At 35.1% G+C, this 26,645-nt stretch overlaps 1 protein-coding gene across 1 annotated transcript in view; it reads right to left on the bottom strand.

The window, feature by feature from the left end:
* Window positions 1-26,645, bottom strand: part of LOC103600452 (von Willebrand factor A domain-containing protein 8) — a gene marked incomplete at its 5' end in the record, with an annotated part of 202,468 nt that overhangs the window by 148,824 nt on the left and 26,999 nt on the right. The window contains 4 exons of the mRNA XM_008584728.1: window positions 14,090-14,241; window positions 16,727-16,932; window positions 22,883-23,002; window positions 25,335-25,470. Of these exons, the coding sequence (XP_008582950.1) occupies window positions 14,090-14,241; window positions 16,727-16,932; window positions 22,883-23,002; window positions 25,335-25,470 (614 nt within the window). The remainder of the gene's footprint in view (window positions 1-14,089; window positions 14,242-16,726; window positions 16,933-22,882; window positions 23,003-25,334; window positions 25,471-26,645) is intronic.

The raw sequence follows: 26,645 nt of genomic DNA, 5'->3' as shown, positions 1-26,645 counted from the left end.
CCTCTTTAGGGATCTGGGGTCGATAACTTCGTATAATGTATGCTATGCGAAGTTATTACGATTTGCAGCAACATGGATGGACCTTGAGAGAATAATATTAAGTGATACGAGTCAGGCAGAGAAAAAGAAATACCACATGTTCTCACTTATTGGTGGGAGCTAAAAATAAATAAATTCACTTACACACACACAAAATAACCGGGGTGGGGTGGGGTGGAGAAAATATAACAACTACAATCCTTTGAAGTTGTACAACAGCAAACGGAAAGGACATTGTTGGGTGGGAGGGGGGAGAGGGAGGAGGGAGGGAGGTTTCGGTGATGGGCCATAATAATCAACCACATTGTATATTGACAAAATAAAAATTTAAAGGAAAAAAAAAATTAAAAAAAAAAAAGATTATATAAGGCTTGAATAGTTTTTGTATAATATAATAGAACCAAAGATTTTGGTGGAATATACGTTTTGTCCCTTTGGAATGTTAATGTTTGAGAAAAGAGGAAAGAAATTAGAAATAAATTTACATTGAAATTATTCTAAGTCATATGACATAAATCTCTCAAAAGGACACATGCATTTTTGTATCTATCATCTAAAATACATTTTAAGTACTTAGACAGTTACCCTGATTGTTGACCCACTTACTTACATCTTTTTACTGGAAAAGAGTGTGTGTGCATTGTGCAGGGGGATGGTGGTTAGGGGATTTACTATTACCATGTTCCTTCTTTTGAAATGTAATAAAAATGTATTTCTCAGTCAAACATCTTGTATATTGACATCTCTCTCTCCTACTTTAGGGAATAAACTGTGTTTTTCACTTGCTTTCAGCAGTTCACCAAAGGAGAATTAGGTCTCCAAATACAGGAGAAAAATAAAGGAAGGAAACATTTAATTTCCCTCTAGCACAGAAGACATAGGGTAACACAATACAAGAGACCTGGGTTTTAATTCTAGTTCTTTTATTAATCAGCTATGCATACTTGGAAAGAGAAAAATCAGCTAATTTCTCTGAGTATTAAGATATTCATTCATAAAACGAAGGGGATGATCTGTAAGATTTCTTTCAGCTTTGGGGAGTCTGAGATGATCAAGGAAGTGAACAGAGGGAAGGGTCAGTGTAAGTTCAATAGTCTTGCATTACCTTGGTACTCTGGAGTGAAAATAAAAAACCAGAATGAAAATATCTATACCTACCAATAGAATAGGTGTTCTGATAGATAAGCATGCTTTATTAAAGCATATAAAAATAAGCTCTAAATACATCCCAAACTGGCTCTTTGAAGACAACAGGAAGTTTCACATTTTGAAATCTAATAACAGGTGGAGAACTGCTTAATAAAAAAGATAACTGGTTGATACCCAGCCTAAAGAACAGATCTATCATATCCTTTAACAATCTTACAAAAATGTCATACAGGTGCTGAAAACAACAATAACAACAACAACAAAAAGTTGATTTTTCACATCCATTAGAGAAAAAGTAATTTTGCTCACCTTCCAGTTTTTACTGACAATGCCAGGGATGTTCATAAAATCTGGTTTGAACTTGCCAACTCATTCTAGATAACGGTCACAGAAAGTATAGGCTGCTTGGCTCTATATAAAAATAGTTCTGGCTGTTTGGTTGGCAGGATATGGGAAGGACTTTCAGGTACCCCATATAGAATTTATTCTGGAACCACATAACAAGATGCTACTGGTAGTAACAACTGTAATTGGAAGACAGATACGCAGGGTGTTCTGTAGTTGCACCATCAAACTGACTCCATCCTGTTCCTTGGTAATATGAAGCGTTGTTTCTAGACTTTTAGTGTGGGCTCCGGGCTTGCCAAGTGAGGTAAACCAAACCAAAACTCATTTATTTTCTACTACTAAGCCTTCCCAATAAGCTGTGAAAAAATTTTAACCATTGCCAACTTTCTCCCCTGAAGTAAGTTAGTAGTTAGGGGAAAGGGGAAGCATTACATTTGGGTGTATGAGCAAGCCTTGGAATTTGAAAAATAATCAACATTAATTTGGGGATAACAAAACTAATAACCAGTTAGCAAAAGGCCCTATGTTCCATTACTGAAATTTGTCATCCAACTCTGACCAGACTTAAGTTTTCATATCTGATTTGATCAAAACAATAATGACTTTTTCCATGGTTTTAAGATCCTGTCACTTATATTGTTTAACTTTGTTAAAGCCCTAGCTGGAATGAGGTGTGGTTTTGATTTTAATGGGGAGGAGGATGAACTTAAGGTCTATAAATAGCACTACTTTTTATCTTCAATGTCATTCATGAATTTATATTTCTTAAAACAATGAAGTATTTCAATTCATATGTTGTGACGTTTCTTAATCCCTTGTGGAAGTAATAATAAAGCTCCCTAAGTAAAAGTTTTAACTGAAGGAAGGTGAATATCAAAATTACGACTTAGGTCAAATTATAGTACTTAAGCAAGTTACATAAACGAAAAAAAAGTTTTTCTTTTTTTCTGAGCATGCATACAATTCATAACACGATGCATATGGACATCAAAGTCAAGTACTATAGTCTGAATGACATGCAAGAGATTTGCCTAAGATCGCTTCCATAAAGAGGTAAGCTGGAGTTTTAAAGAGTATGTTCTGGCAAATTTCCGCCTTCTCTGAACAGTTTCCAATACTATTTCTGGAGTATAAAAGAAAACACATGAAAAAGATTTGGATCTTTCTAGGGGCATTATGCAATTGGAAGTTGTTGACATACCTATTATCAACAATTCCTAAAACATTTCCTTACCACAAGAACTACTAATTTTCATGGGAATAATGGATCCCTTCAGGGTAGTTCCACTGACTCGCACATTTATCAATTACTACCATGTTTGAGAAGAAAAAGAACAACTCCAATTTTAGCAAGCCTCACTCATTTCTAATGTTTTAAATCTAACCTCTGGCAAAAATGAAGTCAGGCTGTCCAACTGAGTTCACCGGAGCCTTTCATAAAATAGCCCTGACAAATGTTTCCAGCTTCAGCTCTTGCTCATTCCTTCTTCTTACTCTCCAGCCAATATATTCCTTAACCATCTTGAACTGCCACTTGCTATTCCTGAACATGCTACACATTTTCATGCTTCCAGGATGCCATTACCTCTGTCTACAATTCCTTTCTGCTATTGTCTCCTTGGTGAAATCCTTCTCATTCCTAAGGCCCAATTCAAAAGTCATTTCCCGGGGCGGCCCAGTGGCGCACTGCTACAGTGCGCTCGCTGAGGGTTCAGATCCCACATACAGACCGGCGGCTCACTGGCTGAGCGAGGTGCGGGCGCAACACCGAGGGTTGCGATCCCGTTGCCGGTCCCGGTCCGGTACGGGCGCGACACTGAGGGTTGCGATCCGTTGCCGGTCACGAAAAAAGACAAAAAGGAAAAAAAAATAAAGTCATTTCCCTTGCATCCCTCTGAGCCCATATTCCTTTCTGGGTAGAATGAATCCCTTGATCTTCTGGGTTTCCGTATAAATTTGTACATATGAAACTCTTAGAATAGAGTTCTACTGAAGCTGTAATTTTCAAATTTAAGACCTGAGAATAAAATTTTAGGGAGAATGGGTCAGAAGTGAACCTATAAAACCCCTTATGAATATTTTTATATTTACTAAAATAAAAAGTCAGCACACTAAAGAGAAAATACAACAGCCCCTTTTAAACACTTTTAATCAGTAATATTGGGTACTATTAACTCCCAGTAATACCTTCCTTTATTTGCTAAAAACCTCAGAATCTCCTGTCCCTACAGTCTCACATGTCAGCAAATTAATTTTGCTTTGCTGAAAATGACATGTACACGAGCATGTGTATGTTTTCCCTTTCTGTTCCTAGTTCTGCATTTAGATACTACAGCTCTCACTTTATAATTTAGACTTGTGTGCCTCTGCCACGTAGATCCTACAGAGATTGCAGAAATGCAGAGTAATTTAGATGCATGAGATGGAAAAAGATTTGTAGAAACTTGCTATTTTAGGCAGGTACTTCTCAAATACACTCCATAATACCAAGAATGACACTGTGCAGTGTCACTCTGTGCCAAAGCAGATGTTGTCAGCTTGCTCCACACATCTCTGGCTTTCTTCTTCCTATAGAAGTTGCCAGACTACAGTTCTGAGGCCTGCGTTTTCTTCCCCTCATCTTTCTTCTAGTTTCACAGCAAAAACATCTTCTCTTTCTCCATCTGCTTCATCAACCACATCTAGGTATTTTCAAATCTTATGTTCTTTCCATTTCTAATCATCCACAACAAGAATTACTGGGACTATTGTTTGAAATTTTCCAAGAAAAAAATTTCCTGTGTTTCCCACAAGGACTCATAAGACAAAAAATGTACTGTGAGTATAGCATTTGAATATAATATTGTAAAATAAGTTTGGTAGTTTTACATGTTTTCCTTACTAGACTGTTAATTCATTGAGGGTAAGGCTTGCATCTTACTCATTTGAATCCCTGGCATTCGGAATCCATCAATTCTGTCACCTCTTTTTCATTGCCACTGCCAAAATGTAGGCCCTTACTTTCTATCATCTGCAACTGCATCCCGACAGGTCTTCCTGACTTTCGGTTCACTGCCTTTCAGTTTATTACCTTTAGAAAACCAAAAGGGGTCTCTCTAAATTATGAATGCAACCATACTCTCTGGCTTAAAACTTTTCTATGACTCCCCCTGATACTTCTCTGCCTTTTAGCCTTACTGCCCAGCATGCCCTCACTGAACCTTGAGTTTTAGTCACCAAACTACCTGCAGTTTCCAAAATGCACCATGCTTTCTTAAAACTTCTCTGCTCCTTAATTTGCCAGAAAAATGCCTAGTAATACTTTACAGATTCAGCTTCTTTATCTTCACTGACTCTCCCCCAGAGTAGATGGCAACAATTTGAACTCTTTATTCCGTCTTGTGTGGCTCTTAATATAACACAAGTCACTCTTTACTTGACTGCTTTCCCAACTAATTGTGACCTCCTTGAAGGCAGATATTGAATCTTTATAATTCTTCACCTTTATAATTCTTACTCCCTGCCTAGTGTTTACCATGTAAGTGCTCAGAAAGTGTCTGTTAAATGAATAAATGCTTGGTTATATTAGAACTGTCAACAGTTTGACCTACTTGTTTTCTCATCTCAGTGGCAAATTGCAAACTACCATGGTAAATCTTCCCCACTGCATTCTGTCTACGTGCCCTACCATTTCCTTGACTTAGGTTCTCAACAAATGATGCAGTCTACTTTGCAAGTATATTTGGAAGAGCTAGCTATAGGTAGGGATTGGGGATTTTTATCCAGCCAGCTGACAGGCTTTCACAAAACATCTTTCAAATGCTTAAGGGATCAAGAATAATTCTGAGACTGCTTAAGATGCTTATGGAAAAAGATTTATAGATCTTGAAAATTTCTATGTAGATTGGGTATATTTCTTTTTTTTTTTTTTTTTGCACCCCCCAAAAACAGCTAAAAGCAAATGAAATGGCTATGAAGCTACTTCATAATATACCAAGAAAATATATGGCAAAGACTATGAAAATATAAAACTCAGAACCACCCTTCTGCTTATAATAGGTCTGAGATGTCATTATGTAGACATTAATTTTGGAAACTAAGAGCTCTTTTATGAAGTAAATTGTGCAGAGTGGAACTGCACATCTAAGTACTCTGTGGTCAACATTGTGAACTTATTTGTGAAAACTACGACTATAAAAAAGAAAATTATAGCACATAATAGCTTGGTAAAAGAAAGGAGAGCCTCAAAACTATAAGTGGAAATATTTTACTTTAATGGGATAAACAGTAAAGTGATAATCATTCCTACTTTCAAACAGAAACATAATATAATTATTCTAAAGAGAGGCCCTGCCTGGGGATGTTCTTTTTGATGCTTTTGGTACTTTGAAGATCCCATAGTTGTTCTCAGAGAAGCAGCAGCAACTACTGATGATACAAATATACAGGATAGGTCTTTTAAAGCAGAAAACCAATTCTAGACAGATACCTTTTCAGAGATAAATTCAAAAGAGATGAAGCTAAATTGTCTACAAATATGCACACATGGCACTGCTTTGAAAAGAAAGATATTACTAAACACAATCTTGTAACACACACTGCAATGACATAAAAATGACTCTTACAACTGGAAAACAATTTCAGCTATCTTCATCAGGAATACTACTAAAGTATGCTGAGATTGGCTGATAAAGTAATGAATGGTTATTGATATAAAGGAGAAGAGTTACTATTTATTCAGCATCCCTATTCAATTAAGGACAGTAAATTATAGAGACTCTTTGAGTTGGAAAGATGTTAAGGACTATTTAATTCCGTGTATCAAGTATTTCCACAGCAAGGTTTGTCCAGATCTGTTTGAATCCTATCTATAGAAGGTACACCCTCTCCCTCTCGCCTGGGTAGTTCATTCCATCTTTGAACACAGGAGTTACAGGCCCCAAGAAGGAGATCAATTCAAGTTGTAATGACTTAGAAGCAAATCACAGGTGCAAAGGTAATGTACAGTAATTTATGATTAATCTGAAAAAGCTGATGATATTAATGATCATGATTTTGAGAATAGCAGTATTAAATAAAGGATTCTACGTAGAAGAATTTGTGAATGCTATCACTTTTGTTTTTTCATAAAGCAAATTCTTATTGTAGGGGAAAAGATTTAAGAGAATTTGATTGCATCTTATAGAAAGGATGTTTTTATTTACTTCTGGAATCGATCTGGCATTAATTTGAAGAAAACTATGATTTAAACAATGGGCCTAGTCATTAAGGCAAATGCTATATGTACTCATATATTATGCCTGATATATGTCCCCAAATGGTAAGAAATAAAATTTGAAAGACAACTGTAAAGTTTCCATTCTTTGAAATCTCCATATTCAATGTTGTATTGCATTGCTTTTCTCTTGCAAACAGTGGAATAAACAGAAAGATGATAGGCTTTGGAACTAAACAGATTAGTGGCTGAATCCCCCATCCTGCCATTTATTAGTTGTAGAATTTGTTAAGTTATTTAAAGTCTCCTGAGCCTCAATTTCTTAATCCATAAAACAGATTTGCACACACACACACACACACACCCTTCTAACACCTAATAATAAAATAGAAAAAAATTACTTGCCTGACAGTAAAAACAGAATTGTTGTGTAGATTAGATGAGTTAATATTTGTGAAGTCCTTAGATCACTTAGTAAGAACTTGATAAATGTTAACCATTTTTATTTTTGCTGTTTTAAAAACGTGTTGTCAACCCTTATATGTTTATGTTGATGCCTACCAATGCATAAACTTACTTATTCTGTGTTGAAATGCCATAGAAATACCTGATTAACTTGACTTCTCATTTATTATTGGTAATGGTGCCAATGTTCTATCCTTAGGGTAGGCATTGCGGTGTGGCATAAGCTTTGCTGTACTGGAGGCAGAGTTCCCAAGAAATAGCAATTTCAGAAGAGAATTTTACTTTAAACATTTTATTTTATTTAAATAAAAACAAAATGGAAAATTCCAGAGCTCAAAGAGTTAGTGGACATTTAAAAAACAAAATGTAGAAAATAATATGTGTTAGAAAACTAAAATAGTACAGAAAGTGAGGCTTACTTTCATCTTCCTAGGACCTCTCTCAAAGACAACTGCTATCAACAGCTACCACTGTGCTTTCAAATCATTTAAAGTGTGAACCTATTAAAGACATTTAATACAACTATTGGCTAATATGGCACTAGACCTTGTTAATCCAAAATTAGGTTATTTTGCCTGAAAAATGCAATTTAAAAAGACTTTAATAAAGCATTTGAAAGCAGGGAGATAATAAATAACAACAGGATATATGAAGAGTAATTATAAGACTCCAATAGGGTTTCTTCACCAGCTATGGGACACCTTTAAAATGCAGTCACACATAACAGTCATTTTTAGATATGCAGTCTGTCTGGAGAGAACATTTTTATGTCTGAAATAGATAATGACATTTAAACATATGCATAAAGACACAAGCATTGATATTAATGTTTTTATTCCTTATGAGAGCACCTCATATGCCTTATGAATCTGTTCATTATGTTTAGAATAAATATTTTAAGCTTAAAATCTCAAGCAGTGACAGGAATGGAGAAAAAAGTGAGAATGGGAGAAAAGTGTCATACATAATTAAATCCAATTCATTTTAGATAACTTTCTTTTCAACAAAGAATCTTGGGAATAAAGTATTTTAAAAAGAACCCCTTTCAAGGGACATGTCTCTTCTATTAAGAAGATTCAGAAAAATAAAAACGATAGGAAAGAAATATTTCTCAGTGCACAAAATGACACATATAATCAAAGAAAAATCTAAAAGGATTTATCAGTGGTTATTTCTGGATAGTAGAGTTATGGAAGTTTTTTATTTCTTTTTGCTAATTTGTTTTAAAAATAAATGGGAACATCATTCTTCATTTAGCAAAATACATCATAAAGAAAGCCTACATATAAAATCTTTTGTTTTCTTAAATTTTTTATTCTACTTGACTGATACAAGTGAATGATTGGTAGATCATAGTTTGCTAGTGATAAATAGGCAATAAATGCTTTGGGTGAAAAAAAGTGGCTTAAGAATAAGCTAATCAGCATTACAAAAGAAGTCAAGAGAGTTCAGGGCAAAGAATTTAGAGCAAGGAGGATGATCACTAAAATATTTTCTAGATGTGTGTCTCTTAGGGAGACAGGGAGAGAAAAACACATAAAGAAAACTTCAGAGGATAGAGACAATTTTTCTGTATTTTGATTTATTTAAAAATAACCACAATCTTTGAGCAGACTCCATAAATTCCTTAGGTGTTCTAAATCAGGAAAACATGATGGCTGGTTCGATTCTTATGTATGACAGGCATACAAAATTTTCTAGAGTTTTTATTTTTCCAAATGAATTACCCTGTTTTATTTCATGATCCTCCATTGTATCACTAAAAAGGAAAGCCCGGGAATGAAGAGGTCTCTAAAATGATCTCTGATGTGCCAAAAGTCTATTAATCTGCTTTGGCCTACTTTTCACTTTGAAATATGGCTAACGCCCATGAATCCGAGTCTGTAATAATGCTGAAGAATAAGAATTTGTATATTATATGTATATGATATCATGGTCAATGATGATTTCCAAATTGATTACTTAAAAGCACAAGGTCCTTTAAACCAAAACTGTTGATAATTTTCAGTATCCAAATAACAACTCTGGACTTAGAAACTGCCCACAATCTATATATCAACCTGCTTACATCATCCTTAGAATTGGAATTAATATATCCCAGCTCTGCCCCTGCTTTCTAAATTTAGGCACGTTATGTAACCTCTGTGCCTCAAATTCCTCATCTACAAAATGCAATAATATACATATTACATATATATATCGTAGGCTTGTTGTGAAGATTACATAAATTCATGTAACGGGAAGTGCTTGGAAACGTGTTTAGCACATAGTTATCTATAAGCGTTTCTATTGCCATCATCACTATTATTATTACATATGATAATTATAACATTGGTAATGTTATAATTTAGAAGTATTTCTATTCAGTTGTAAATCTATGAAATGACAATCTCTCATGTTAAGAAATGCTAAGTAGAGTGGCATATAAATTTTAGAATAGTGTATAAGTCTCTTAAAAAGAAGGTTCAGAAAAAGAAAACAGGATTTTTTTCTTTCTTTGAAACAAACGTTTTTCTTAGCATGACAGAATTCCTAAATTATTCTGGAACATACTTTTTAATTTGGAAGCACTAATGTGCTAGCAGTATGTTTATTCCCAAATAAAAGAAACTTCAGAAATAAAAGCTCACTTGAAGGAAAAGCAAACAAACTTTTCTTTGAAATTTATATCTATACTTACAGTAATCTATATGCCTTTGGTTGGATGTTTAGACCTATTTCAGTTATAATATATATAATATATACATACATTATATATATAAATATATAATTCCAATAATGACATTTAAAACTCCAGAGTTCAGATTTTAACCCAAATCCTCCTATCTCTGCCTATAGTAATGACAACATGAGATCGGTACAATACACACATACATACACACATCAATTACCTTGACTACTGGTTTATCAATAGGACAAATGTCATGATTAAATTCAAAGCCATATAAAGCATGATATTTATGTTTTTTAAAATAATTTCTCCCCATGTGCCTCCTTATTTGGTTATGTTTGCCACTTCTTTGGCATATCCCTTCATATTAGAAACTTAAAAGGGGACCAATAAAAACCTCAGGAAGTACTAATAGAAAGAGGTAGATGCAGTATATTGGGTTCTAGGTGGCCAATTCTAATACCAGGACTACGGTCTGTGAATATATTTGTAGATCAAGAAGAAGAAATGCATTATGACAGGGTCAAGCAAGGTAAAATAACCACCCAATAAGACTCAGTCTAAAGATACCAGGTTTAGCAAAGGTTTATTAAAAAAGTTAGATTCACCTCATTACACTGGGCCTTTCAAAAATGTACGGAGAACTATGAAATAGGTAACATTACTGCATTATTTAGGAGAACAAAAACGAAAGTGATGCAAAGAGCACTAAAACTACATCACCACTCCTGAACAGCTACAGTGCGAGGGTCCTTCAAAAAGTTTGAGGAAAAATAGAACTAAAAGATAATATGAATCTTTCCATGAATTTTTCAAAGTACCCTTGTATATCCTGATTTCAGTTGAAGAAGGTGCTGTAGATGTCTATACAAATAGCGGTTCAGTATCTTCTCTGTCTCATGTAAAAGTTTCCCTCTTCTACCCCATATGCAGTGTGTGGCCCATCTTAGGTGTGGGTATAACCACCTTGCTCTAGACTCAATGTAAAATTGCTCCTATCCAATAAGCATTGTGGTTGGATTAGAGAACAAGAAAATTAATAGATTATAGTAAAATTTTTCATTCAGGGGTAAATGATGTTAATAGTAATGAAACAATTTTACCCTTCATCCTTAGGAACTGAAATCCAATTTGGAACTTCTCCACTAACTCTGTACCTGCAAGCTGCACAGCCTAGAACTGATTTAGCAAAAGGTCTAGTAAAGCAAAAGATTTAGCAAAAAGTCTCAAAAAGCCAAAGTGAAATCATGACACTGCATGGGGATGACTTTAAATCTTCAGAAATCTGTATTATTGTTATCAACTGTGCTATTCTAGTGGGAAAAAGTAAAGAGTTAGCCTCACTTCTTTTTTATGTTTGCTTGTTTCATTTTTGCAGATGAGAGAAACATTGAGATTACATTAAAATGAAAAGATGTTAGAATAAGAGGGAACCTTACTAATGGTCCACAATAAGGATAACCACATATTCTGGCCTGACCAGCTCAGTTTTATTTCACATCTCTTTTAACAAAATTATTGCCAAAAGCTTCTCCTTCCATTCTCAAAAAGGTCCTAATTTAGATGGTAAATTAATGGTTATGCTCTATGTAATAAAATGCCCTAATTTTCCCAATAGGGAACCCATTTAGTTGAGTAACTTCTCTAAATTCAAAGGAACAAAATGAAACTGAGCTCTCTGAGGGCAGGACTGTGTTTTTTCATCTTTCTCTATGCCTGACCCAGGTATACAAGTTGAATGTATAACTCAACTGTTAAATTTCTAGTCTGTTACTTTGTTCACTTTATCATGCTACCCTAAGTATAAGGCAGACAATTCAACAGAAATAGTGCTATGGTAGTACCTGTGGATTTTACTATGGGGTAATAAAATGACACCATGACTTTTGAGCTGCCAGAGTCATTGCAATTTACAGATGAGGCAAAAATACTTTGAACGACTGTGCAAACTATAGTCTACTATTACCTCCACCCCAAAGGAAAATTCACTCACCCTCCACACTGCTATAAGTCTATTTTTAGCTATATGTAGCGAGTGGACAACTAGTTGTTTCCATCCCCATCTCTTTTTTTTTTTTGTCGTCATTTTTCGTGTCCGGCAACGGATCGCAACCCTCAGTGTCGCACCCGTACCGGACCGGGACCGGCAACGGGATCACAACCCTCAGTGTTGCACCCGCACCTCGCTCAGCCAGTGAGCGGGAACCAGTCTGTATGTGGGATCCGAACCCTCGGCGGGAGTGCCGTAACACTCCCAAGCGGTGCACTGTAGCAGTGCGCCACCAGGCGGGCCCCTCCATCCCCATCTTAAGCATGAGTGTAACCATCTTGTTTCCAGGCTCAATGTACTTTTGCTTCCACTCATAAGTAAGTACAAGAGTTGGAATTAACTTGCCATGGCAAGAATTAAAATGCCATGTCAAGATTTTTTGAGTTTAGAACTGAGGACAACAATGAGTTAAACCATTTTATCTGTCTTTTTCAGTAACTGAAATTACCAGCAATTTTGTTATGATTGATCTTACCAATTAGTATGTACCTTAATTTTTATTTAAAATTGTGCAAGAGTACATAAAAAGTTATTTTTTAATCATAAGCCTAATTTTGATGAAGCTAGAACTCTAATTATATAAATTTGTCAGTGGTAATAAAATCCATCTTATTTCCAACTGAAAATAAAGATATTGTTTATAAAAAGGAAGCAAAATAAATGAGTACTAATAGAAGTTGCACATTAAAGACAATTTTTTTGAACTCTCTAATATACATAATGTTATACCTATTAAATTACTGACCTAGTTCCAAAATGCCCATAAGGACTGCTAATCAAGCAGTGAAACAGTCTTGTAAGAAACGTGTCTGCATTAGCAACTGACACCCAATCACTCTTCTTGAAAAAAATTTACTCACTCATTAATAATATAAACCAATGCACTGATAATTTCTAACATAACTCCATCTTGTGCTATTACCACAAAAGGGAAATATTTGTTTCTCTTTAAGAAATTTCTGATGCTTTAATAATTTATTTTTATTGGCATATGTTCTGACAGGATTTGACAATGACTTCAAAGAATAAATAAATAAGAATCATTATACACTTAGGATATATATATGTATTTTGCTGGACTAATCACTGATTTATATTTAACAATTTTTTCTACAGAAAAATACTGCCTCCTATATGAGATGAAAGTCAGATAATAATTTACTTTAAAATTATTATCTCTTGTGAATTTATAAAAATTAGCCACTTTTTATACACAAGAATGGCACTAGATGCATTATTTATACGTTATACATATTTAAAACTATTTTTCAGTGAATTTGTACTGACTTAATTTCTCTACTAATAAACTCTCACCTATCTTTCTGGTCAACAACATATTTGCAAGATTCTTAACTAAGATTAAGTAAGTAGCCTGTGATTATAAAATAAAAGGTAGATAACCAGTCCACATGAAACAAACCTACTTGCTCTCACTACCTCTGTCATCCATGAAGCTGTAATAAGTAACAAAAAATCTTTTAAGTTAATATGATTATAAATTTAGAAACTACCCAAAAGAAAACTATATGGTGACATAAATAAGAACATCTTAACTAAATGTATATTATCCCTTTACACAGTTTTTATGTTGGACAATAATTTTGCACTGGATTATGAAATAATGAGAACTGTAGTAATTTTTTTTTTTTCCTTTTTGTCTTTTTTACTGACCAGTAACGGGATCGCAACCCTCGGTGTCGCGCCCGTACCGGGGACCGGCAAGGGATCGCAACCCTCGGTGTTGCGCCCGCACCACGCTCAGCCAATGAGCGGGAACCGGTCTCCACATGGGATCCGAACCCTCGGAGGGAGCGCCGCCGTGCTCCCAAGCGGCGCACTCTCCAGTGCACCACTGGGCCGGCCCGAGAACTGTAGTAATTTAACAAAAGGACAGAGACAGTTAAAGAAACAAATATTTCCCTTTATTTGATTACATCTACTCATGGGACATTCATAATAATCAAGATTCTCAATTTACAGGCCTATAAATAATGCTATTTAACTGAAAACCAGCCAGCAAATAGCAACGTATATATGAATAGCTCATTGATGGATAGTTACTTCCACAGCAACTCGGTTTAGTAGAGTATAACAGTAGACCAGGAATTATCAGCATCTAAGAACCAGCAGAGTAATGCTCAAGATTATTTTTTCAAAAGTGAGTTTGCCTTACTCCTTTGCCAGCTGCACATTGGTAGGTTTTGCTCCAATTGGTATCCCGTATTTGTGTAAAGTGTTAATCAAAATCTCCCTCACGTCATTGTTGTAGGAATCAAAGTCAAACACATTCCGAACCACACTGGAGAGACCTTCAGTGGGAAATTTCTGTATTGAAAAAAATTCTCTTATTATGCATGTGAAAAAACACACAGCATTATAAAAATTTATGAAACTGATAGAACAGTAATGATCAAATGAACTTTACAAGAAATTTACTGGCTTCGTCAGATAACCAGATAGCAGGAATATATATATTTTTCTCTTTTAATATTTGCTCAGATTACTTAAGAATATTTTCCTTTTTAAATATAAATACTAGAATTTGAGGTGAAACTGTTCCTCCTCTCAAATTTTAAAGCAGTATTCAGATTCAGATCCTGGTGTTCAGTGACTGCTACTGCTTTCTGAAATCATCTGTCTTTAAAATGAGTTCCAGATTGACAAATTAAATATGCTAGTTAAGTAGAGTGTTGAATATCTACATAGTATTTAGAAAAGTCACAGTCTATGAATAAATGAAAAAAAAAGATAAAGCAACAAAAAAAAGGGAAAGAAGGATATAAAAAGTACAGGTAATTACGATAGCGTCTTCTCGGTCCTTTACTGGTTCTGTTTTGATTTTTTTAGGTGCTGAGATCTGAGCTGGCTGAATTGGACTTATCATGGTTTTATAGGCAGATAAAGCTTTATACTTTTCTTTCCAAATACATGTATTTAATTGACAAATAATAATTGTATATATTTATGGGGTACAATGTGATGTTTCAATATATGTGTACATTATGGAATAATTAAAGCAAGCTAATTAACATATCCATTACTTCACATACTTACGGTTTTTTTGTGGTGTGAACATTTAAAAACTACTCTCTTATCAATTTAAAAAGATACATTACATTATTATTAACTATAGTCACAGTGCTGTGCAATAGATCTCAAAAACTTATTCTTTCCTAGCTATTATCAACAAGATAGAAAATAACGAATACTGGCAAGGATGTGGAGGAAAGGGAACCCTCCTACACTGTTGGTGAGAATGTAAATTGATAAAGCCATTTTGGAAAATCGATGAAGGTTCCTCAGAGAACTAAAAATGGACCAGCTTTACAATCCGGCTATCCCACTCCTGGCCATATACCCAAAGGAAATGAAATCTATATATCAAAAAGACACATGCACTCCCATATTCATCTCAGCACTATTCACAATAGCCAAGAGATGGAATCAACCTAATGCCCTACTGAAGAATGGATTAAAAAACTGTGGTTTATATACACAATAGAATACTATTCAGATATAGAAAGAAACCATATCCTATCATTTGTAGCAACATGAATGGAATTTGAAACCATCATGTTAAGTGGAGAAAGTCAGGCACAGAAGGACAAATACCACATGATATCACTAATATGTGGAACCTACAGGTTCTATCTTAAAAAAAACAAAAAGGAATCTTAAAAAAAAAAAAAGTGGTTCTCATAGAAGTAGAGAGTAGAATAATGGTTACCAGAGGCAGGGAAGGGAGAGGTGGGAGAAGAAGAAGTGGTGGACTGATGGGTACAAAACTATACTATCGACCCTAAGTGAATCATTGTGTAGTATATGCACGTATGGAAACAACACACTGTACCCCACAAATATGTACGAGTAAATGTTAAAAAATAAATATTTAAGAAAAATACTTAAACAAACAGACTTATTCTTCCTAACTGAAACTTTGTACCCTTTGACTAACATCTCCCCCTCTGCCCCCCCGCTTTCTATTTTTCTTTTTTTTTTTCCCAAAAGATAACCAGTAAGGGGATCTTAACCCTTGACTTGGTGTTGTCAGCACCACGCTCTCCCAGTGAGCAAACTGGCCATCCCTATATAGGATCCGAACCCTTAGCCTTGGTGTTATCAGCACCGCACTCTCCCGAGTGAGCCACGGGCCGGCCCTTTTCTATTTTTCTTTCTAGGATTTCTTGGATGGTAGGGGATGGGGCAGAGGTCAAGAGTCAGTTAGGTTGTGACTGTTGGCATGGAGACCATAATTTGATAAGTAGAATTTATGTGGGGTTTTTTTTGTTGTTGTTTTCTTTACCAGATGGACTACATACATATTGTACATGGTGACAAGGAATTTCATTCTCTTGCCTACATATTCTACCTTCTAAAACTTTCTTGCATTGTTTACAGATGTACAATCTATACTGCTTGTTCCTATTCTGTTTTCTATCCCCATGTCATTTGTTTCAAAATGAAAATATTTTTCATCCAGATACCACACGCTTGATGTACAAAGCCAAAAAACAGAACAGGGAGGTTTCCCCACTGTCTCACGCTCTTGCCTTGCCTCCCCGTGAAGAAAACTTCCACCAAACTTCTTAGCTCCTTGCTAACAACCACGGCACAGAGCCTTGACAAAGTCATTTCAAAGCCTGAACAGAAAATGTTCATTGGCCTTCCAGATTTATAACTTAGATTGAAAATACTTCATATCATGTCATCCAACTCATACTTATATTGATAGAAATGAAAAGACCTGGTATAAATTGTGTACTCTTAAAAAAAAAGAGATGGCTTCTTCTAAACCTCTATGCACCCATACCTGTAAATGTTTGACTATGTTGACAACTTCCCTGGTAGAATAAGGATAGTTAATAATTCCCTGGTCAGCCAAACTCCTCAGCTCTCCAAAGGCGGCCACGAGCTTCTGAAGAATGGGCTCAGGCACATTTGGTCCATACTGTCTGAGCATCTCAAGCTCTGAGTGGGGTTTGGGATTATCAACTGCATGGCAGCTAAAAATATCACCTAAGGGAGAGAAAAAATTCACAGTCAGCATGCAACTAATCCATTATAATGCCACAGGAAAAACCGGAACGGTCATTTAAAGAGCCATTGATTGCTCATCAAAGTGCAGAAAGCCCAGCCAATAATAGGATGGTACAGAGAAGAAAGAAAATAACTGAAGCAAAAGAAAAGAAAACCAGGTGATGTGTAGTTTATTCTGCATGTATTTATTTCTATTAAAAATCATATAATATTTGAACACATGCTCACCGGGAGATATTCAAATAAAAATTCAAAAGAGCAAAAAGGGGAAGCCTCCTTTGTCTCTGCCAGGGCTACTCCTCCCCAAAAGGCACCCAGCCTTAATAGCTCAGTGTATTTATTTTTCCAGACCTGTATTAGAACTTTTTTAAAAAAATGCAAAGATGCAAACAGATATAGTTTTGGTGATTATTCCTTTTCCATTAATGGGAATATATTCTTCATATCGTTCTAAGACTGCCGTTTCATCTTTAACAAATGTTGAATATCTTCGGAAATTATATACATCTATCTCATATGAATATTTCTTTATGTATACTAAAAAATTATTATCATAACTCTCTCAACAATTTATACCTAGTACAGATTACTAGAATATACTTAAGAGGTTAGTTTTAGAAAAGTAAACCTGCAGAGATATTGTCTAAATTAAAATTTTAAAAGGAATGTTGAAACAAAATATTTCACCTATAGTCTAGGCAACTGAGAATGTATTATAAAAATATAACCTATGCTGAAAAGGATGAATTTCTCATGTTAATAGTTCACATAGTTCTGGGTTTCAATCCCTATACCAGCCAGCAAAAAAAAAAAAAGAAAAAGAAAAAGAAAAAGAAAAAAAGTTCATATAATTATACTGATTTATAATCTAAGAGACCAGAGACCAAAGGAAGTGAAAGTAAATAGATTTACATAATTTAATATGCTCATTTTAGAAAAAGAGAACATCTAGTCAGGAGAAAGATTTTACTTTGAGAACAATTTGAACAGTTATTGTGTGTGTGTGTTTAGAAGTAACTGAATAAAATGAAAGCCATAATAACTTCAAACTTTTATCCCATAAAGCTTTTCAAGAACAGCTTTTGCCTTTTTTGCTGAAAATGAAATTTAACACTAATCTAAAAAGATAATTGACTTCCCATTCATTCATTCATGAAATAATTCTTAAATGTCTTCTATGTCCCAAGTACTGCCCTAGATACTTTATGTACAGTTAGTGATCAAAAACAAACAAACAAAAATCCCTTCTTTGTGGAGTATATATTCCGGCATAGAAAGATAACAAATGATAAATATAAATATTAGAGAGTATATATTTCAAAGAAAAAAGAAAAAGAAAAAGAAAAGTATAGTATAGGACAGTGGAAAGGTGATGGTGGGGGAGGTCAGTCAGGTAGGCTTCACTGAGAAGGTGACATCTGAGCAAATGTGGATATCCGGGGAAAGACCATTGCAGGCAGTGGCATGGCTAATGCAAAGACCCATATCTGGCACATGGAAGGAAGAGGCAGGAGAGCAGAGCGGCTGGAACAAAACGAGTGATGGGGAGCAGTACACAGCAGTACAGGACATGAGGTCAGAGAGATAAGAGGGTGTGGAAGACACAATGTGTAGGACATTGTAAATGGTTGTAAATGCTTGTGCTTATACTTAGAATAAAATGGGAAGCCATGGGAGGATTTTTAATAGAGCAGTGGATTGCTGTGTTGAGAACAGACTGCAGAAGGATGTTTGGAGACAAATCTCTTCTTGTGAGCAGAGGCACTGACCACGTTGACTACCTTTCCAGGGATATTTGTAGAGGAAACAGCCTTGGAAGACTTGAAATTGTCTCCATCTCTCCCTGGAACTAAGTAAGGCATGCTTACTGCCCATTATAAAAGATGTGGGTTACCTAAGCTAGGGGTCCCTCTCCTGTAAAGCATCTCACTGTAAGTGCAAGCATCATCTGGCCCTCTTTGGGTTGCTCTGTGGGGACTGGGGCTTGAGGAACCAGCATAAACGCTGATACTCTGACTGCTGTTTTTGTGGTGAGTATTAATCCCTCCTCTGTCTCTGACCCAGGAGTCTAGTGTCTTCTGCCATGAAACTGTGGCAGGCCAACTTGTTAGCTTAAAAGTAGGGTAAAATCTCAGATATTTCATGGTTCATAACAAAGGATAAGGGTGGAAGCAGGGAGATCCAATAGGAGACTATTAGAAGTAATCCAGGTGAGAGACAACAGTGGCTCAAATCAGAATGGCAGCAAATACAAGTGATGGGAAGTAGGATAATATATTTTGAGGATAAAGCCAAAAAGATTTCCTGATATATGAAACAGAACTTAAGAGAAATATAGAAGTCAAGAATGATTTTTGGCCTGAGAAGGATGGAGCTATCAACTGATATGAAAAAGACTACAAGTTAATCAGGTATGAAAGGAAACATAAATTCATTATGGACTTGTTAAAGCCAAGATATAGGAGCTATTGAACAGGCATTGGATATATGAGTGTGGAGTTCAGGAGGGAGGTCTGAGCTGGAGATAAAAATTTGGCAATAACAGGCATATAATGATATTTTAAAACATGACACATTCTGATTTAACCAAGGGAATGAGTATAGACAGGTAAAAGAGGACCAGGGCTTAGGCCCTGGGGAATTCTAATAAGGATCCAACTAAGGAGGCTGAGAAGGAATGGTCATTAAGATAGGAAAGAAACCAAGAAAGTTCTTGAAGTAGTACCGGACGTCAAATGCAAGAAAACATATCAAGGGGAAGAGAATGACCGACTATGTCAACTCTATTAAATAGTGCTGATAGATTAAGTAAAATGAAAATTGACTTCTGGACTTAGCAAAGAAAAAGTCAATCATAACCTTGACAATTGTTTCCGTGGAGTGATGAGAGCAAAAATCTGATCAGAATGGATTTAAGAAAGAATGATGATGAACAGATGGATACAGCAAGTATAGATGATTCTTCTGAGTACAAACAACTGTTGTGAAGAGTTCTGCTACAAAGGAGAGCAGAAAAAATATAGCAGTAGCTTGCAAAAAATAAAGGGAGGATTAGTAGTTTTTTTTTTTTTTAATGGAGGAGATAATGGTTTGATTGTATGCTGATGGGGATAACCTAGTAGAGGTGGAAGTTGCTGATGTAGGAGAGGGAGGGCAGAATTGCTAGAGCAGTATCCTTGAGAGGGTGCAATCTAGTAGCTCACATGGAGGGGCTGGCTCTGGATGGAAGTGTGAGCAGTCTACCTGTAACCAGTGGGAAAGCAGAGACCTACAAAGGTAGAAGACTGGGTGATAGGAGTCTGTGGACATTTGTTTCTAATTGCTTTCATTTTTCTCAGTGAAATAGAAGGCTATGAAAAAGCATCAGAAGTCTGGAAGGAGAGTCAGAAAACTGAATACTGGTTAGCAAGGGTAGGCAATGGGACCAGTGGGAAAATGAAGGAGATTTTCCCTTTTCTCTCCATGAACTCTTCTATATTATATTTTCTCACAGTGAGTGTTCAAATATTGTATAATTTTAAAACAAAAAAATTTTTTTGAAGTAGTGTTAGAGCTGTGAAGAGAAAGAATACGTGGACTACTTGCCTAGGAGAACAGGAAAGTGAAATAAAAGAAATGTGGTGTGACTGCATTAAGGGACACTAGAGGTCCATAGTTTAGAATTTAAAGTGAGATTGGTCAGAATGGTTTTGCACATTTTCTAACCACATTCAGCTGCACACGTGTAGGCTCAATTAGTTAGAGAGTTGGCAGTAAACAAGGCTAAAGAGTTCCAAATGCAGAGGACAAGCAGAGAAGGGAAGCTGAAGATGGTACATAAGAGAGTGGTATAAGTGTATAATCATGTAATTAAAGCTGGGTAAGAAAAGAAAAAAAAAAAAAAAGTCTGGGTAAGGGAGGAGAAAATATACCAAGGGGGAGTAAGTGAAAAGGTGTTAGGATCAATGGATTGGAGTTTCCAGTAGGTTTGAAGGACTGCTCTAGTACAGAGGGAGTGGCTGAAAAGGTGAGAGGTTGTGGGTGCACGGATGAAATGAAAATCCCAAGGACAAATGAGAACAGAATCATGAAACTGACATTGTAGAAGACATTCTTTTATTGAAACTAGGGTATGTCCATGGGAGTGAGTGGCTGAGGTACAGTAGAGGATAAAAACATCAAGGAGCCGAGAGGCCAGAGAGATGGAATTGTCACACGTGTAGGGCAGCCACTCCAAGAGGAGGAGTAGGACTGGAGAGTGACAGTGAACAAAGAGCTGAAAATCACTCAGAAATGACAAGGAGTAACTAGGGGTAGATGACAGCAACAAGGGGTTGTACATGACATAATCTGATGAAATGAGATGTAAAGCTGGGGGGTTTTAGGGAAGAGAAAAAGAGAATGATTTGGAAGCTGCGATAAAGAGCATAGACTCTTTACTTCCTCCAGGCCCAATGTGGGAGAAAAAACACCACTGCTTGAAAGGACTTCAGGGGGAGGAGGGAATTCAGGGGGTGGCCAGAATTTCCTGAGAGCAATAACAGAAGCTACAGTAGGTTTCAGCATTTGGGGGTGGATGGAAGACAGAGACAGCAAGGGAATGAGCAGTCTCACAGGCATTAAAATAAATGAGATGATGGGTGACCTGGGAGAAAGGCTGACCTATAAAGAATCTGCACATAAGAAGAACACAAATTTTTTCACATTGGAAACAATTACAGGTTTAAGCATCAGTGATACACAAATTGTTAATAACTTTTAAAGTAATATCTGTACATAGTAAAAACTACAAAAACTGTTTGAGTATATTACACTCCCATCCTCATTCCTGACCTCCACTGCAAACAACCACTCTTACCAGTTTCTTGTCTACTCTTCTGGAAAAATTCTATGCATTTACAAGCATATACATGCACACATATCCCTGCTGCTTTTTCTAAAAAAAACACACAAATGGTACACTATTATACCCACTTTTCTGAGTTGTTTTCAATTAATATTTTGATGATTGATTTTTTTTTTTTAATCAGCATGGGTAAACTTATCTCATTCTTTTTCTAAAAGCTAAATAGTATTCTGTTATCTATTATACCCACTTTTCTGAGTTGTTTTCAATTAATATTTTGATGATTGATTTTTTTTTTTAATCAGCATGGGTAAACTTATCTCATTCTTTTTCTAAAAGCTAAATAGTATTCTGTTACGTGGATAATACAATAGAAATTCTTTATCCAGTCCATTTGGATCAACATTTGGGTTATTATCATTCTTCCTACTATAAACAATGCTATACTGCCTACCCTTGTACTTCAGTCACTGTACACGTAAATCCCTTGTACAGGTAAATCCCTTGGAATAAAAATAAAATTGGAATTGCTAAATCAAAGATCCTGCTAGGGGACTGTGCCTGCTTCATGCTGAGTATGAAGCAGCCCCAGTCTGCTTATATGAGAGTCCAGAATTATATACTTGCCACAGGGAAGAGAAGTCCTTCTTAAAGGCTTCTGATGATTAGGTTTATCCCAGGGCCTCTCCAATCAATGTGAATCAGACTCCTACGAGCTGGCCTCAATCTTTCTCATAGATAGGGGATGTGACAAAAACAAATACTAAAAACCATTTCTTATTTTGTGTTTTATTCCCAGAGGCCCTAAACAAGCAAATATAATGTAATTGTTTAAGAAAAAAGGCTCTGGAATCAGAAAGATTTAGACATAAAGTCTAACTCCACCATTCATTAGTTAAGTGACCACAGAAAATTAGTTAATCTCTCTGAATATCAGATATTCTCTTTCTCTAAAATGGGGATAACAAATACACACACAAAGTGATTATGATGATGACACAGAACATGGTAAGCATTCAATAATAGCCATTACAGCATTGTTACTAACTCTATTATTACTATTATTGCTATCATTGCTGTTATTACTATCATTACTGCTTTTACCTAAAGTACCGAAGAAATCGTTGCCTAGGAAAGGAAATCCAGGTCTGTTGGCCAGAACAATCATTCTAAAATCAGGATGAATCACAATAACATTTTCTCTTCCATTCACATTAATAGAATCTGAAAAACAAAATTTCTATTTATTCTTTATTGATACTTAATAATTCTTAAGAATATCAAGTTATAGCCTTTAAAATAACATTATATAAATAGTCGTACTGTTTAATTAAAAGCTCTAAGATATCTGGCTGTGATAACTTGATTGAAGAAAAATAATCTTTCTTGAGAAAGTCTGCTCGAGAACAGAATACTGATAAAGCATATACTAATTTATACAGGAACTTGCATTTTTACGTAAATTCAATGTACATCCAAAAAGTAAACTTGTACAAATGTCTTACAATATTTAAACCTGGTTTGAGATGTTATTATTCCTTTAAAAAAATAAAAAACATAAAAATCCATAATAAGGGATAACCCAAGGAATACCCAAGGGATAATTCAAACATTCTTTAGTTTTTAATGAAATCAGCAGCTACATCCTTTTGTACAGAGCCTACAATTATGCAGCTAAGGAGTGATTCCTGTTCAGATCATCCACCCCACAACCAAACTACATAAAGTTCTTGAAAACTCAGTCAACTCATTAGTGCAATGTTGATTTATTTCCAATCAAGGGATTCAATCATAGTTCTTAAAATAAGTGATCTCAAGTTGACTGGAGCTTTCTCTGTGCAAATGTTTAAGGTATTAAAGGAGCTGAATTTTACAATTTACTGGCTGGTGTACATTACAGTTAGAAATGCAAATCCAGACAATAATTTGAGATAGTAAAAGCTTTATTATGGTTATTTTAAGAACCTCTTGCCATCTGGGTTTATTTAAACACACCAGCCTTAGGCTGTAAATCTTTAAAACATAATAGAACATAATAGTTGAGAAGCATGTGCAGTTTTACTTGACAGATGAGTCTGTAAGAACCTACACTCATAATTTTTTATGATTACAAAAGATTACAAAAAGTAATCTTTCAACATACCACATATACATGTTCTAATACAACCAATAGTTTCAATATTTAATCCTCATTGATTTCAATAGTGGTAAATGACAAGTGTATGTGACTACAGGCAAAATTTAATTAATTAGTTAATCAAAACAGAAATGACAATAAAAAATCAAAATTAAAAAAGCAAAGTAAATAAAGAGCATAGCTCTAGAAGTGATGGTTTCTGAAACTATGTTCAAAGAGCTTTAGGTGCTCCTGTTTAAAATGTCATCTACAATCATATTTGAATTTAAAAATTATGATGACTCCCTTACTTCTAGACTATCTATCAAAAATATATCAGAAAATGTAAAGGGTTACCAGGGGATAATCACTCCTTACCCATCATTTTGTTTCAGCAATTCTTTCTTCCATTTCATTGTCCTCATAATGCCTTTGAAAAGGGCAGGCACAATTCTAACCCTGAGAGTTCGAATGACCTTTTTAAGAGAGTAGTACTCAGGCTAACTCAAATTCTTATTTTCTCATAAATTTGTTGAAAAACTGAAATATTAGAATACTTTCATTAATGCTGAGTTTAGATTCAGAAATGGCAATCTCGCAATAATTATGTCCCAGAAGAACATCTCTGTGATGATGTACGTGTACCTTTTTAATGGGGTCTTCCTTATGTGATCTCTTTAAATACTGAATATTTTTGTGATCAGTCTCAATTTGTTCGGTTTCCCTGCTATTGGCCATATATTTTCAATGGCTAGTTATAGATTATCAAGTCTATTTGAAATTAGAACCTAGGAAATGTTTTTAAATTGCATTAGACAAAGTTAATGTTTCCTTGTAGGTAAAATTCACTGATGAGATTGATCCATCTCACTTTTTCCTAACAACAACAACAAAAAGGGTGTTGGAGGAGGCTTGGGAGAGAAGATAATCCAGAACAGAGAATAACTTATTCATGAAGTAGGGGTATGTGTGTAATATACATGTGTATATATACATATATATTCACACATTATATATAATAAGCCTATATAAAGTAAAATGTCTTGCAATTTTTTTCTAATTATACTGAGCTAATAAAATAAAATTTAATGTTATGAGTAATAAAAATACACTAGTATTTTAACAAATTCCAGATGACAATGAAAGAAAATAAATTGCACACAAATGATTGAGAGATATCTATAAGGATTACATGTTGGTATTCTCAGTGCAGAAAAATACCAACCTGATTTGTGCTAAGATGACTACTGAAATTTTCAAAGATGCTCTCTGGCTATAAAATGTGAAACTGACAAAGCCAGATTTAGATGTATTATTTTAATAAATACCTGTCAATAATAGAAAATTTAAGTTATACTGAACTTTGCTTGTTGCTTGTGATTTGATAACAGAGATGGAAAAATTGCATATATTAAATAAGGAAGCTTTTTTAATACTCACTTGCAACAATGCGTCTTCCATCTGCTAGAATCATTTCTCCATTTTCTACTAGAGTTTTTAAAATACAGGTGACATTTGTTGGGGCTTTGTCTGCCTCATCTACTACCAGAACATGACCCAACTTTACTGCTTTAACCTTTGAAGACAGAATATTGATCATAAACAAAAAGAGGAAAGCAGCTATTAGTAAAAATTCATCACTTACTGCTTTGGATTTATAATAGCTGGTTTTATTTAAGTTATGTGTACACTATTACACACAAAAAGTCTATAGCAGAGCTGGAAACAAAATTTATGATCTCCACCAGAGCTTCACATAGCACTAAAATGCCAACTCTACAGACATCTTTTTATTTCACTTCAGTGTTAGAATTATTCTTATGATACTGATGTCCAGCAATATCTCATGCTCCACAGTAGGGGAGATGTAAAACAAGTATAACAAATAGAGAAATTAAAGTGCTATGAGGGTTATGAGGATCGAGATATAACCATCACCGTGGATATTAGAAAACTGCATTTGTTATGGCTCTTAAAAGAATGTACACTTTTAATAGAACTGAATGGATGGTGTTGAAGAGGTGGGTATTCAAGACAAAGAAAAGCAATGGTCAAACTGAAGAAATCCTGGGGCATGTTTAGGGAAGCATGAATATGGACAGTCTGTGTTGGCTGAAATAGAGGTTAAATGTAAGAGAAGAGAGAAAAAGGACTAGAAAGATACATAGGATAAGAAGTTGATTGCCAGACCAGGAAATGTGTATTTTACCTAATAAAGTAATGAGATGCAATTTAATATTTGTGAGTTCAGACATGATAGAAATAGAGCTTGGAGTTACACTTTAGGATATTTAATCTGGCAGCAATATGCAGAGTAGATTAAAAGGGGACTACTATAATAATTTGGTTAAAAAGTGGTTTGGGGACCTGATTTTGGCGGGGGAGGGCATGGGAAAAAAATGGAAATAAAGGCATTACATTGACCTGAAGGGTTTTGCAGAGGTAGAATCTATAGTACTGGCAACTGCTCAGATGGGAAGAGGGGGAAGGAAAAATAAGAGTCCTAGGTCCTAAGTGACTGGGTGAATGGTGACATTCTGAAAAGATGAAAACTAGGAAAAACTATTAAAAACATCTTTTGGGGGTGGATAGGAGGAGATACTCAATGAATTTAAATGCAAATCTACAGATTTTTTTAAAATCTCATAACATAAAGTGGACCATATCATACATTTTTCAGACTGCATAGCTTTGGAAAGTAATTTTAAGGAAACACCAATAAAGAAATGGGAGATTCATTTTACCACAAAT

This window comes from Galeopterus variegatus, unplaced genomic scaffold (genome assembly GCF_000696425.1).
Source record: "Galeopterus variegatus unplaced genomic scaffold, G_variegatus-3.0.2 Scaffold3350, whole genome shotgun sequence".
NCBI lineage: Eukaryota > Metazoa > Chordata > Mammalia > Dermoptera > Cynocephalidae > Galeopterus > Galeopterus variegatus.
The sequence above is the reverse complement of the archived record's forward strand: the minus strand, read 5'-3'. Positions and strand labels throughout refer to the sequence as shown.